Source organism: Pteropus alecto, unplaced genomic scaffold (genome assembly GCF_000325575.1).
Source record: "Pteropus alecto unplaced genomic scaffold, ASM32557v1 scaffold152, whole genome shotgun sequence".
In the NCBI taxonomy this organism is placed as follows: domain Eukaryota; kingdom Metazoa; phylum Chordata; class Mammalia; order Chiroptera; family Pteropodidae; genus Pteropus; species Pteropus alecto.
The window spans coordinates 1,654,105-1,669,564 of NW_006432227.1; the positions used below are offsets into that span (position 1 = coordinate 1,654,105).

General features: G+C 37.8%; 1 protein-coding gene across 4 annotated transcripts in view; it reads left to right on the forward strand.

The window, feature by feature from the left end:
• Positions 1-15,460, forward strand: part of DROSHA (drosha ribonuclease III) — a 107,433-nt gene that overhangs the window by 60,633 nt on the left and 31,340 nt on the right. For all 4 annotated transcript variants that reach the window (XM_006907113.3, XM_006907114.3, XM_015585734.2 and 1 more), the window contains 5 exons: positions 1,164-1,271; positions 1,785-1,923; positions 2,275-2,335; positions 11,390-11,449; positions 12,748-12,847. In XM_006907113.3, the coding sequence (XP_006907175.1) occupies positions 1,164-1,271; positions 1,785-1,923; positions 2,275-2,335; positions 11,390-11,449; positions 12,748-12,847 (468 nt within the window). The remainder of the gene's footprint in view (positions 1-1,163; positions 1,272-1,784; positions 1,924-2,274; positions 2,336-11,389; positions 11,450-12,747; positions 12,848-15,460) is intronic.

Genomic DNA, 15,460 nt, shown 5'->3' on the forward strand with positions numbered 1-15,460 from the left:
TTACACATGGAGGTGCTCAATATGTTTTTATTGAATTGAGCTGGAAAGAAAGACGTTCTGTTGATTAAGAGATCCTATTTGGGAGAACTAATCTTTCTTTATAATTTAATAATACAGGAAACTGATTTCTGTCGTTTCAAGCAAATCCATTTTCATGTATTTTTAAACAGTGCCAGCTTAAAATACTTCAAAGACTAAAATTCTGTAAAGCATATGTCAATCATTCTGTAGGCTGTGCCCATCCTCCAGGTTCTGATGAATAAGAATGATTCCTTTATTCTCTTGAGTTCTAGGGAAATGTTATTAGAAAAAAATAAAAAAGATATGCCTTTCATGAAATTATCTCCCAATGAGGAATCTAGCCAGATGAAAAATGATTGAAACAAAAATAAAAGTTCCATGTTCTCAGGTGCTTTAGCTGTAGTGGTGACTTTATAAAAATTGTCCTTGGAATATTAGATCATTAAATGTTAAACTTAGAATGGCCTTTGGAGATTATCTGGTTCTTACCTAAAGGACAGTGAAAGGGTTCAGGGGGTTGTGAACCCATTAAGTCTGCATACAACTTGCACGTGTTTGTGAACACAGGTGTTTTTCTGGGGATAGAGTCATTTTCCTTAGATTCTCAAAAGTGTCTTGACCCTGATAAAGTGTCAGAATTGATAAGTCCCAGTTCATTCTCTTATAATTAAAGATAGACAAGGAGGAACAGAAACAGTCGTGACTTCCTTGAGGATACCCTACTGATTACTGATGGAGCCAGTGCTGTTCCCCCTTGAATGACCCTAACGGCCCATGTTCCGACCAGTTTTTTGTATTTGCTTATTTAATCCTTTTGACTGTCCTTAAAAATAGCTATACTGATTTCCCCCCATTTACATTTGAGGAAACTGACACTGAGAAGTTAAATAACTTGCCCCAAGTCCCACAATGAATGAGGGGATGTGAAGGTTTTGGACTCAGGCATTCTGGTGCAGAGACTGTACCCTTAACAGCTGAGACCCACCACCCCTGCAGGAGGCCATGCAGCCGGTAAACTGTTTATAAAGACATTGTGACATGGAATTTGGGATATGAAAATGGTTCTTGTTTGTTGTGAAATAAATGAAGCGTTTTTAAAAGTTTTTATAGAGTTAAACATGTTGAAATATTTTTTTTCTTAGCATGCAATGATGCTACCTGTTTTGACCCATCATATCCGCTACCACCAATGCCTAATGCACCTGGATAAGTTGATAGGATATACTTTCCAAGATCGTTGTCTGTTACAGGTAAGAATTCCTCTCCTGTACACTCATGTAATAATGAGATAGGAGTAGTAATTCATCTTGCAAGTTACAAATGAAGCATTGAGTTCTCTCTTCTGGGAGATGATGAGGGTGTTTAGAATCATAGCTCTCTATTTTATTCTGGCTGTCACTTTCAGACCTCTTTTCTTACCTAATTTTTTCTTTTGAATTTTGAGGCTGTCCCTAATGAAATAAAGTAAAGCAGAAGTTTGCCAGTCAAACCTGAGCTCCTTCTTTCAGCTTTTCTTTATGGCTCTTCTTTCCAGGTGCTGAGTATTCTAATTCTCCTCTGAAAGTTATGGATTTTTAGGTTCCTTTCAAAAGAGAGCTTGCACCAAAGCTCTGGAAATGTAACACTGGAGGAAATAAAATGGAAAGAACAGGTCTTAAAATTCAACTGAATAGACGTCTCTTTCCCATTTCATTTGGGATGATAGAAAGATGGTGCCTGTACACTGAGCTTTTAAGCCTTAACTTATTTCATTGGTATTTTAGCTGGCCATGACTCACCCAAGTCATCACTTAAATTTTGGAATGAATCCTGATCATGCCAGGAATTCCTTATCCAACTGTGGAATACGGCAGCCCAAATATGGAGATAGAAAAGTTCATCACATGCACATGCGGAAAAAAGGTATGTTTGGATATTACTCTCATGTTTTGGCCTGTGTTCTCTGTTGTAAATTAAATCCTTAACAGGAATGTTTCTCTGGTGACTCTCATCCTCTCATTCTACAGTGCTGCCTGACTCATGCGTCATAACATTTACTTTGAGCAGGACATTATAATAAGGGTGGATGAATTTTTTAGAAAAATTTCTCCTAGCAAGTGTTTTAAGTAACTAAGTTTATTAAACTTGTAGACATGCAGACATTAAACCTTTTAAAATCAAATCAGGATGAGATAGATAATTTCCTTTCTACACGTTATGTATTTTGAAAGTATGCTTTTAAAAGTATTTACTTGTATATTTTTCTTTAAATAGGAATTAACACCTTAATAAATATTATGTCACGCCTTGGCCAAGATGACCCAACTCCCTCAAGGTAAAGTAGATTTTCTTGTAGCAACTTTATTGAGATATAATTCACATACCGTACAATTCACCTATTTAAAGCATACAATTAAATCGTTTTCATTTGTTGACAATATTGTTCAGCTGGATCACTACCTAATTTTAGAACATTTCATCACCCCAAAAAGAAACCTTGTACCTCTTAATACTTAACCTCTCATTTCCACCAGCCTGCTCAGCCCAAGGCAGCCACCAATCTACTTTCAGTCCTGAACGTTTCATATCAGCGGTATTAAGATACGTTGTGATCCTTTGTGACTGGCTTCATTATTTGGCATAATGTTTTCAAGATTTATCCATGTTATAATACGCATTAGTACTTCATTTTGTTTTAATATTCCATGGTATGGTTGTACCACATTTTATTTATCCTTTTACCAATTGATGGGCATTTAGATTGTTTCTATTTTTTAGCTTTATATAAATGATGTTGCTATGAATATTTGTGTACAGATTTTTGGATGGACACATATTTTGATTTTTCTTGGTTACATACCTAGGGGTCAAATTGTTAGGTCATATGGTAACTCTGTTTAACCTTTTAAGAAACTGCCAGACTGTTGCCCAAAATGGCTACACCATTTATATTTCCAGCAGCGGTATATCAGGGTTCTGATTTCTTCACATCTTTCCCAATCCTTGTTATTATCTGTCTTTTTGATTCTGGCCATCCTGTCGGATATGAACTGTTATTGTAGTTTTGTTTCAATTTCCTCGATGGCTAATGATGTGAGTATCTTTTTTCATGTGCTTATTGGCTATTTGTAGATCTTTTCTGGAGAAATATCTGTTCAAATCCTCTTCTCATTTTTATTGGCTTATTTTTTATTTTATAATCATTTTTTTATATATTCTAGCTACAAGACCCTGATATGCAAAAGTTTTTTCTCCTATTGATCTTTTCAGTTCCTAGATTATGTCCTTTAAGCACAGAAGTTTTGATAAAGTTCAATTATTTATTATTTCTTTTGTTGCCTGTGTTTTTGCTGTCATGTGTCAGACATCTTGCCTAATCTAAAGTAACAGTTGGGATTTTGATAGAGATTATGTTGAATCTGTAGAACAATTTGTGAATAAGTACCATCTTAATATTAAGTCTGATCCTTGAACATTGGGTGTCTTTACATTTATTTGTCTTCTTTAATTTCTTTCAAAAATGTTTTATAGTTTTGAGAGTATACATTTTGTATGTCTTTTGCTAAATTTATTTCTATTTTTTAAATTCTTTTCGAAGCTGCTATAAGTTGAATTGTTTTTTTAAGTTCATTTTCAGATTATTCATTGCAAGTATATAGAAATACAATTGATTTTTGTATATTGATCTTGTATCCTGCAGCTTTAGTGAGCTCTTTGTTGGCTCTAATAATTTTTTGTTTCATTTTCTTAACCTTAGTTGCTCTGGCTAGAGCCTCTAGTACAATACTGAATAGAAGGGGTGAGAGTGGATACTTGTCTTTTTTCTAATCTTAAGGGGAAAGTATTCAGTCTTTCACCATAGAGTGTGATGTTAGCTTTGAGTTTTTCTTAGATACCCTTTAAAAGATTGAGTTAAAGTTCCCTTCTATTCCTTGATTGCTTAATGCTTTCATTATAAGAGCATGTTGAATTTTGTCAAACGCTTTTTCTGTATCCATTGAGATGATCATGTTTTTTCCACTTATTCTACTCACAGAGTATATTACATTAATTGATTTTTGAGTGTTCAACCAACCTTGCTTTCCTGGGATACATCCCACTTGATCATGGTGTATAATCCTTTAATATGCTGTGAATTCAGTTTGTTAGTGTTGAGGATTTTTGTCTACATTCATAAGAGATACTATTCTGTAGTTTTCATTTCCTTTGGTGCTTTTGTCTGGTTTCGTTATACTGGGCTTATAGAATGGGTTGGAAAGTTTTATATGTTAGCTTTCCTTATTTTATTTTCTGATTTTAAAGGATACCTTTATATATTAATATTCTCACTTTTTCTCTTGGATTTTTATATGAGTTTATTTGAGCCAAACTGACATTTGCTGAAGGGCAAGATCTCAGATGCTCCCTAATATTAACACTTTTATGGCCTTGAACCCCTGAAGAATCTGAGAAGGAAATGAGCTTGGTCTGTATAAACTCATTACACCCTGGAAAATTGCATGAAAGCAGATGCCTAATGGCTGATGAGGCTCTGTTGTGGCTCTCAGGGTTATCTATGTGTGATGTAGAGCAGGTTATATTTTGAAAGACCATACAGGGAGGATGGTTATATTTTGAAAGACCATTCTTGAGGATGGCTTTCTTTTTAAAATGGACAGTTGAAAAGTTGAATAACCAGGCTATCTCTCTTGGGATCCAGCCTTAGATAAAGGTGGGTAGAGCAGGGTTAGAAGTGGCAGAGAGTCAAGGTAGTTGCTGCAGCTGATAACTGGTCTCCACAGCCAAGAGAGTGCCCAGCCATAGCTGGCACAGCTCCCTTTTCTGTTGTTTTCAGCATATATCACTTTTCTTTTAAAATTGGTTTGCCTTAAATTCCTCTCTTTTGAGGTTGTCTTAAACCAAACTGTATTTCCTCTTCAGTCAAGAGGTAAAAAGATAGGCAGGACAAAACTTTAAAATTCCCGTTTGAAGATGATCATATGTCTTTCTATAGTTTCTCTGAGTCTAAAGTCAGAAAAGAACTAATTGCAAGAGTTCTTAATCACACCCTCAGAGATCACGTGGCCACGGTTGTGTTTACCCTATTATGTTGTAGTCTCCACATGACCAGTTCTGTATTTTAATAAGTGGAACCTTGAGTTCCCCGGGGCCTCTTTTGCAAGGCTGTACACGCCATAGACACATCCTTTTTGACGATGAAAGCCAAGGTTTAGGTGATCTTTGCCTTGTCTTCCCCAATCATAGTTGTTGATATGTAAGTTGTCTTTGATTGCATTGTTCAAACGTCATGATTTCTGTTTTCTTTTGCTCTATTGAAAATGAATGATATCGGAGAAACTGTTCTTTCTCATTTTGAAAATGATACCACTGACAAATGATGCCATTGAGAGAATAAACAAATAATCTCTCATGTCCTTTGACTTCCGTCCAGTCTTTGGTACTTGTATTGAGAACCTCTTGCTATGTCTCTGATCTTTTTGCTGATGTAGAGTTGACCCAGATTTCTGTTCAGGAAAAGTCTCCTGGCTTTGGCGGCTGGGTCTGCTGCTGCATTCCCCAGTTGGGCACAGGCCTGAGAGCTGTTCTTAAACTTCATTCAGATGTAATTCAACAGGCATTTATCCAGTGCCTTTTGAGTTTGAGGCAGTATGTAGGTATTTTAGGGGATTCAAAGGCAAGTAAGGCAAAGCTCCCACTCACCAAGATTTCTCACTACCTGAGGTGGAGTAGGAATGCTATAAACATAAATAATATAAGGGAGACTCTGCACTTCAGTGAAGGTCAAAACCAAAATACACATGCAAGACTGCTGTGGGTCTAAGGATAGCCCTGGTGGTTGTTTAGGGATTATAGGTCAGTTTTATACTGTGCACTTGAATAACTGAGTTCACTTGAAATGATTTGCCCTCTCCTCTGTTTCTTAGTTTGCTATTATAAAAAGGGATGCAGTAGTCTCTGCTCCTTAGAAGTGTTTGTATATCTTTGAAACAAACACTATCAAATTGCAAATGTCGGTGGTTGGATCTCCCAAGCAAGCTTGCTTAGAATTTCAGAGAGCAAGCGAGCAAGTAGGTTGTTTGGGAAAACTTTTTCTGGCACTGATGGAAGTTGGGGGCGGAGGAGCAAGGCAGGCAGGGGAGAGGGCCGAGAAGAGGGGCTCTTGACTGAATTCTTCTCCTAGTGCCCCTGAAAACCACTCCTGCCACCCTGCCCGTTCTGTAGCACAATTAGTGACCATGTCTACTAGTTTCCCCTCACACTGCTTCTGCAGTCAGTCATCTTGCCATTTCTGGAGCCTTTATTCTAATTCTTAGTGGTAAGTGGCATGAAAGCTGTGATGTCTTGTTGCCTACTGAATAAGTTGGACAACTTACATACCACAGCCCCAGCACCCACGACCTGACCCCAGGCCACTTTTCCAGGCACATCTTTCTTTTCGCTGTGGCCCTCTACACACCACTAAGACTGTCAAGCATCCCGTCTCTCTTTCCCATATGCCAGCCGTCACTGTACAGCTTCCTGTGGAACACCCTGTACTCCAGTGACTTCCTGCCCAAGTCCTGCCAGTATTTGTTTTATGGTGCACATTGTAGTTCTTCTGTGTATTATAATTATGTTATGGGCTGATTTTCTTTACTGTACTGTTAGCATTTTGAAGGGTCTGTGGTCCTCTCTTTTTTTTTCTTTCTTTTTAAATTTCCTTTCCTTTTGCAACTAGTGCCTTTCACAGGGCAGGGGTTCATTAAGTAAGTATTAAAGGAAAGAATGCCATTCATGATACTTTTATCTCAAGTTATTTACTTGTTGGCTAGCGCTAGGGGAAATTGGGCTTTATGGTCAGGGCCATCAGCAGAGGTTTAAATGGCCGGTTAGTGTTTTACCTAATCTGATTTGGCATCAGCTAGGATATAAAAAGAAGCATGAAAACTTCAAATTAATAAAATCTTGTCTGCCTATCAAAAGTAACAAATAATTAACTTTTATGATGGCATCATCTCAACCAAATATGCCACCTATAATTTTAAAGTGTTAACTCTTTAACCACATAAATCTCAGTTGTATAGTTATATTTAACTCATGCAAATTACGATGAATTGTTACCACAGAAAGGGTCTCTGAAGGAGTGGCATTTGGTGGCATTCAAGTAACGTATGCCTTATCAGTAAGACCTTTGGGAGAGAGAGGCCAGAAGACAGAAGACTGGTAGCGGAAAAATGAGAGGATCACATGCCCGTGGTTTTTGTTTTGTTTTGATTGGTAGAGTCATTGCCGGACAGTGTATAAGAATCTATTGGAGCAACAAAGAGACACATAGAGACTATTAATTAATACCCTTGTGTTTAAGGAAATGATAGTTGCAAAATATATTTTGAATCAGTTATACACAAGTATTTTACATTAAAAACAGTAGAAAAATGCATTGAATATACGTGAATTCCACTGAGTGGATTTAATGACTTCACTGCTTCAAGTTAAATCCCAGAAATACGTAACCTGAGATCCGCGGGTCCAGTGGGCGACAGAGATAGTAGCTCTGTGACTTTACCTGTCCTCCAGGTGTCCAGGTAGGTAGATGTAATGAGTAAAAGGAATTCCTGAATTGGGTGGAAGTTCAAATGAGCTCCAAGGCCCCCTCTGGCTCTATTCTGCCAGCCACGCTTAGAAGGCAGAGTGAGAAAATGTCCATGCCCTCACTCTAGCAGTTACCTTTGAACTTTGTCCAGTTCCAACATGATTTTCCATGGAGTAAATGATATCTTACAGAAATTACTGTTACAGGGAGACTGTTGTATATTATAAAGTGCTTTGAATTCCTCAGACCAAATGGTGATATATAAATGTTACAGTTAATCTAGATTCCATAATGTCTCTGTTCATTTAGTTCTCAAAAACAAATGGAGTGTTTACTGCTCAGTAAACATCTCCTCTTGGAGTTTGCTGGTATTTATAATGGGGGTGATTAAAGGAAGCAGAAACAATGGAAAAAGGAACAAAAGATTTGCTTCAAGAAGGACTAGCAGCTCATTCTGTCCATTTTTTCCGGGTAAACCATTGGGTTAGGAATTGTCCGGTATAATAATAAACTATTGTGGTGTTTAATCCCATTTTGTTTGTGGCTTATTGCCAGAGTTTAGTCATAATGTAGATACAGAGAAACATATGCTTGATAGGGGCAAATTATTTAATGGATGGCAGACTCACTATTGAATAAACCTGTTTAGAACAGTGACCTTGTATTTCAACATACTGAATAATAGTCTAACTTTGTGGTTATTAAAATCTTAGACATAGTTCTTGTCTCCCTGAAAGTTTATAAGAGAAATTGAAGTAAAATTTACGCCAGTATGACTTCATTCAAAATAGTGTATGACTCAAAGTGGCCATTATTCTTTGACTAGATGTCTTATTATTCTTTAACAAAGCGTAAGACAATTCAAAGATGGTTTGTCTCCGCTGCAGCCCCTTGCTAGGGTTTTTTGCTTTCCATATTAAGTAGATTTTCATATATAGTACTTTGAACTGTTGGGAAGAAAATAGTATCTATACCACAGAAAATGCATTTTTATTTTACTGGCTTGTGAACAATAGGATAATGTTAAATTTTTTTTTTAACCATTTTTTTCTTAGTTTTATCATCTCTCAGGACAATAGCTTACTAGGATTCATGAAATTAAATTAGCAAGAGGACTTAGGGGTTAACATCATCTTACCATTAAGTTGTGTCTTTATTCCTTGATTTTTTTCTCCAAGAATGATGACAGATGCTTTTGGAGTTCTGGATATTTGACAGAAAGCAAAATTGTAGTACTGAGTAGTTTCTAAAAGATTAAAAAAATAATAATAATGTCTTATATTTCACCATGGAACTTTTTAGTTATTCTTGGCTAGTAGATTAGCAACAACAACAAAAATACATCTTTTAAAATCTAATATATATCTGGTAAGGGTAAGAAAAATATGTTTTGGGGCCTAATATTTATTTTCTTTATTTTTTTTTTCTTTGGTAAACTATTAGATTATGAATTCTTCACCATGACCATAAATTTTCTTCCTTCCTCCTCTCCTCTCCTCTCCTCTCCCCTGCCCTGCCCTCTCCCCTCCCATCCCCTCACATTCCTCCCTCTCTCTTTCTCTCTCTGCCTTCCTTCCACAGCTGTCAATAAAAAAAAAAACCCTCCCCTCCCTCCTTCCCTCCTTCCCTCCTTCCCTCCTTCCCTCCCCATTATTGGCTATTAACTGCTTGAAAAAACATCTTTTTGACATAAAGGCCGTGACTTGAAATCAGGGTTCAGAATCACTTCATTGTTGCTCAGATCTTTCCAGTTTTCTCCTATCATGTCTATTTTTCTTTTAAAATTCCAAAATGTGAAGGAATGGTAGGTAGAAGAGTAAACTTACTTATGAGATATGTGAAATAATATAAAATTTAACTCAAAATACCAAGTAGATGATTTGATAGCCAAGTCATTTAATTTAGAAACACACACACACACACACACACACACACACACACGCATATACTGAAACTATAATCTGGAAACTAAACTGGCACACATGAAACAGAACAATGAAAAATAGTATAGAATTTTGTTATAGATTGAGTGATAAATGTTTAAGTAAAGTGAGAATGGAGGTGTGGGTGGTGGGGGTGAGCCAGCAGCCTGGAGAGCTCTGGTAATCAGGGCAAGCCTCCCGCCTGACCTTAAGAATGAGCAGGATTTAGGAGAGGAACCATGCAAGGGAGAAGGGGTGGTGTGTCTGCTAAAATGCAGAGATTGGTGAACTTAGAGTTCTAAAATTGCAATTGAAAGTAAATAAAATGGGTGGGCATGATGGCACTAGAGAAATAATGGCCTAGAAAGCCAGGTAGATTTAGACTTGGTGACCAGCTATTGAATTTTTCAGATGATGAGGGTTGGTATCAGAGATTTAAGGAGGCCCTTGGAGTCTGGGAGGCTAGCTCCTGCTTAGGCCCAGGCCTGTCCCTTGCTTTCTTTGTCAGGTCTTAGGAACTTCCTTTCCTTGCCTGCCTTTTCTTCTCACCGTTGTCACCATTTTTTCTGGTTTCCTCCTGCTGTACAGCTCCCAGCCCCCATATTTTCTCAGATTCTGAAATAAGCACTCAGATTCTTCTCATATATGGCTTTAGACAACTCATTAGGTCCCAGCTTACTCTAAACAGAATCAGATTTGTATCCACCTCTTAGAGAGATAGCTCATCAGTGGCCTCCGCTATTTCTTCTCATCTTACTTGTCTCTATTTCTTCCTTGAAACGCATTCTTCTCTTTGGTAGAGGAATAATACTGGCCTCCTTTTCCTCCCGCCTCCCTGGGCAGTCCTCCTGTGCTGGCTTCCCTTCCGTTTGAGCCTAACCATGACCTCCCCGCGGGGCTCCGTTCTCAGACTCCTTTTCTTTAGCTGAATTCTCTCCCTCAGTAGTGCCATCCAGTTCCACTGCCTGAAATCCTGTGTGAACGTTGACCCCCCCCTAAAGATTTATTACCAACTTTGTCCTCGCCCATGAACAGTAGGTCAGTATATCTCTTCATTTGGATGTTGTATAGACATTTCGAGTTAAAATCCCTAAAAATGCATTGCTTCTCCTCAGGCCTGTTTCACTTTTGGTCTTCTCCTTGCCATGAATGGCACAACTTTTTACCCAGCTACTTACGCCAGAATCTAGATGTTGACTTTTATTCTTTTGTTTTGCTTGCCTTCCAGATCCCAACTATCATAGAGTCTTAGAAAAGTTGACATTTCTCGACCTTGAGGGATTAGTAGGTTTTCTGCGTGGCTCTGTACACGTGACAGAGTGGGACACTCTAGGGTGGCAGAGAGCTGGCCTGAACAGAGGCACCGAGTGTTTTGGGGGATCCCTTTGTAGGGGGTACCAGGCAGTTTTGAAGCAGGAGCCCAACATGTAAGTGGAACTGAAACGGTAGTGTAGGCCTCTTTTGAAAGACTTTAGATGCTAGGCTGACTAAGTTTGGGCAATGGGAAGGTGTCCTTAGAACATTGTACCCAGACTGATTTTTCAGTGTTCAGTTCTAACCCTCACTAGAAAACATTCTCCTTTCTTGTGTCTACCTGACAGCAGTGTAGAGAGATTCACAATAGGATGCCGTCTCCTTGCTTTAAATCTGATCCCCAAGGGAAGGCAGCCCTAGGTTGGAAAGCCTGAACCACCTGGTATGAGGAGACACCCCTCCCTTTCCCAATAGGCGGCCCTGCACCTCTGTCAGATGGCGGTCAGTGCTCTTAGTTAAGAAGTAAGGCAAGGTGTTTCGATTCCTAAAAGAGCTAACCCTCGGGTGTCCTTTCTTTAAGGAGAGAAGTAGAGAATGTAACTGTGTGCTATTTTAAGTGATCTTTTAAATTTTCCTATAGGATTAATCACAATGAACGTTTGGAGTTCCTGGGTGATGCCGTTGTTGAATTTCTGACCAGGTAAGGAGACTTTTCCACTGCTGCGCAATAATTACATTTTGTAGGCAACATACTTAATACATTGCCTTCTTTATAATTAGCCAAATAAGGCATCGAAACATCTTGGATTTTGTCTCTGCCGTGGAGCTTAAAATAGCCACATTTCTGTACTTCTTGCCCTGATAACTTGCACTCACTGATGCTGTAATGAGCAAGATTACAAGATGAAAGGCTGGTGTCTCTGTCCTGTCAAGTTTATGTTCAAGTTGCTAGAGCCACAAGAGATCAGCTTGCCTTGGTCTAGATGCTTCAGAGCTTATATTCAATTTGTAAAGAAAGGGATGATATTTTAAAATGTCATTTCATTTTCTAGGATTTGTCTTTGATCCCTTTCTCACTCTTTCTGATCTCAAGGGAAGAAAAGCTTACAAGTAATTTTAATGTCGAGATTTGTGTGTGTGTGTGTGTGTGTGTGTGTGTGTGTGTGGGTGTGTGTTTTCTCCCTAGCAGTGTCTTAGGATCTTTAATTTGGAGGAAAATGCGTTTTTTTTTTTTATACTCACATAATTTCTCTTTTAAAGGGAGATAGCACATGCCTTTCTTGGAACTATCTTGAGTTGTTTTTATTCTCTTTGGGTTATATCTTTTCCCAAGAAGGACGTAATGAGCCACAGGGGCTGCTCTCTAAGCCTACTCGCGCCAGACATAAGCCTGGTGGATCTTAAAAATCGGTGTGAGATTTAGGGGACATCAGTTGCTGCTGTGGTCCAAACCGGTGTTCCATGTGGCCTTCTTCCCAGTTCCTGCACTTTCCTAATCAGCCCCTTTAGGCTCGTTCTTTCAGCACAACCACCCACACGTGCCACTTTCAGTTCTGTTCCTGTCCTTGTCTGTACTTGTGAAGAATATGTTCCCACTGCTGCCCTGCTTGGGGCTTCCCAGACTTCTCTTCAGGGGCCACTCGTAACAACCCAAGCAAAAGTATTTGTTTCCAGGCCCAGTTTGTGAGTATCAGGTAGATTTGCTCTTAGCAACGTGTGACAGATTTTCGGGTCTTTGTTGTCATATAAGATTTCAGAGAAACCTTGTAACAGAAATAAATGTGAAAAGTTGAGTGAGTGGTGCTGTTATGGTTTTAGCACATTCAGATAATACTGTGCTTTCCATTTAACTTTCAGAGACTTTTGTCAAACGCTTTAGTTTCCTTCAATTCAGCTACTATCTGTTGCGCAGATATTTGGTGCCCAGCGTGTTTTTGTAACATAGAGCCATGGACAGAAAGTTGCGATGCATATTAATATATGTGCTTTTTTTTGTAGTGTCCATTTGTACTATTTGTTTCCTAGTCTGGAAGAAGGAGGATTAGCGACCTATCGGACTGCCATCGTTCAGAATCAACACCTTGCCATGCTGGCAAAGGTATATCAAACATCCGTAGCGCTTGTAGAGAACTCTGACATTCTCTCCTTCAGTCCATGCATAATTTTGCATTTGAATAAGTAACTCTTTAGCATGTATTTAGAGTTTAATATTTTATAGACCAGGAAGGATTTTTTTTTTTGTTCGTTTGTTTGGATTTTAAGGATTCAGCCTTATTAGTTCAGTTACCTGTGTGAGTATCACCAGTGGCTAATGAACTCCACAGTGAGGCAACGATAACAGAAAGGGAAAAAATTGACAGATGCGCATGAACAGAGTTAACATTTGAGTAAAAGGAACATGAGAACAGAGCAAAAGAAATGAAATTTTTGTATTTCCCCTATATGTAATATTTCTGTATTACATTTGTTTTTAATTTACTTTAACGAGTAGAATTACACCTTTGAATAGGATACCCCGGGCCATTTTACCCATAGGGGATTCTTTATGGATTTTTGAGAATTTCCCCAAGTCATAAATCTCATTAAGATTTAAGGTTTAGGCGGTCCAGAGAGCCACATTGACTTAGCTAGGTGGCTAACAGGACCTTTTCTTGATTTAGATTCATGGTAGGTGTTTTACTTACGTTATCTCATTTGATATTCCTACCTCTATGTGGTATCTTATTGCAGTAAATCATAACAGACAGAAGCTAGGTGCTCACGTTGGCCATCAGGATTCCAGCCCACACCCCTCCACTTTCAAACGGTGGAGCCATGGGAAAACTGTTGTTCATTTCTCCAAGCCTTTGCTTTCCCATCTGTAAAATGGAGGTGACATTAGCACCTGCCATACACAGTGGTTGTGAGAACTAATGACAGTATCATTTGAGTTTTAATGATTCAATTTATACAGGGCTTGGCACAGTGCCTGTTCATCATGGTAATCACCCAAACATGTAAATGAATTAGTAGGAGTTAATTGTTTTTATTGCTGCTACTACTATTCTCATTAGAAATCATTACATTTTATAGACCTGTGGGTTTATTCCGTAGCAGGGGGAAACTGTGGCTCTTAAATCTCCAAATGTTGATGATCCACTAGAAAAGTTTTTGTAAGTTTTCTTTGATTTTTGCCTTAAGTGATTTTTATTGTTTTCTTCATTTTGATATAAATGTTAGAGTTTGATAGAAATGACTAGGTAAAACTCTTTCTGGTTTTATGACTGACTTCTTAATATGATCTTGCCAAGGCAATAATTACATTCAAAATGTGGTTAATTTTATCTCATGGTTTTGTGTTAGGAAATGTCCACTGTTTTATGTAGCTGCAACATCATCAGAGTTGCAGTGATAGACTTTGACCCAGTTTTGGTGGCATTTGAGAATGGAAATAATGGTTTTAGCAGCCTCACAGTGAATAAAATTCTACAACTTTATGTTAGCCTTCTTCAGTGTTTAGTTGATTAAATTGTCAAGTTGCTTCCTGATATTCCACATGAATGTCCACTGGAAATACATGTTAATAAATAGTCAACCCCCTCCCCACTGTTTTCTTTATAGTTTCAGATATAATGGAATTGCATAATTATTTTGCAAACAATTTTAGGGAGGATATTTACAAAGCATGGGAAATTGCCATGGCATGAAAATGGAAGCTATTATGTAACACACTGGATGTTCTACAAAGCCATGAGTTATGTGAGGCGGGTGGCCAGTTTCTCCCTTTAGGGATTTCGATATGATCTTCCATTGCCCCAAGCTGGGACATTCCCAGAGCACTCAACACCCATCTGTTCTAGCAGAAGGCAGTGGTACTCTTGCCTTTCTTCTGTCTAGACCATGGCTCTTGACCATTTAGGAGGAGGAGACTAGATAAGAAGACCCTTTTGAGAATTTAGTGAAAGTTCTAGGTCACTTCTTTAGCAAATGAATGTTTTAACACATGCACAGTTGAACATCACTCTCTTTTTTAAAAGTTCCACTAATGCTTACATGAAAAAATATATAGAGCTGGGATTATGAGAAGTTGGAAAATTCATAGCATTCCACAATAGTTGTTTATATTATAAATTATGGCTTGCGGACTACTCTTAAGCAGGACTCCAGAGATAGCAAACAATTGAATTTTCCCAGTGAAATTATGAAACAGATGAAATTTGCATTTTCTAGTATAAACTCTTACACTTGGGGATCAATTTTTTAAGAGGTGTTTCTGCTGTTGCATTTGTGGTAGTCAAAACTTTCATTCGAGTATATTTTATATGCATGAATTCCTAGCAACACAAAATACTAATAGCATATATGTCTTATTTTTATTGTCTTTGTCTTTTTCTAATATAAATGGATATAGATATTTTTAACATACAGACTGAGATAAAATTGAGTATCTTTTATCTGAGGACTTATGAGACTCTATTGTCCTCAGTTGTTCATTGACTTGTGTCTTATTCTATATTACATGGAATGTTATTGCTTAGTAAGTGTTTATTGGATTGAATTACATGGTATGGAAGCAGATTTAGTGCATGCTTATGCAGTGTTCTTTCTCTTTTTATGGAAAGAATTATGATTTCTATTTATTCAATCTCAGGAATTTTATTTAAAAAATTCATTCTGTGTCTAGTTCTAAGAGGAATTGAATTATTTGAAATATAATAGATTAAGAAATAAA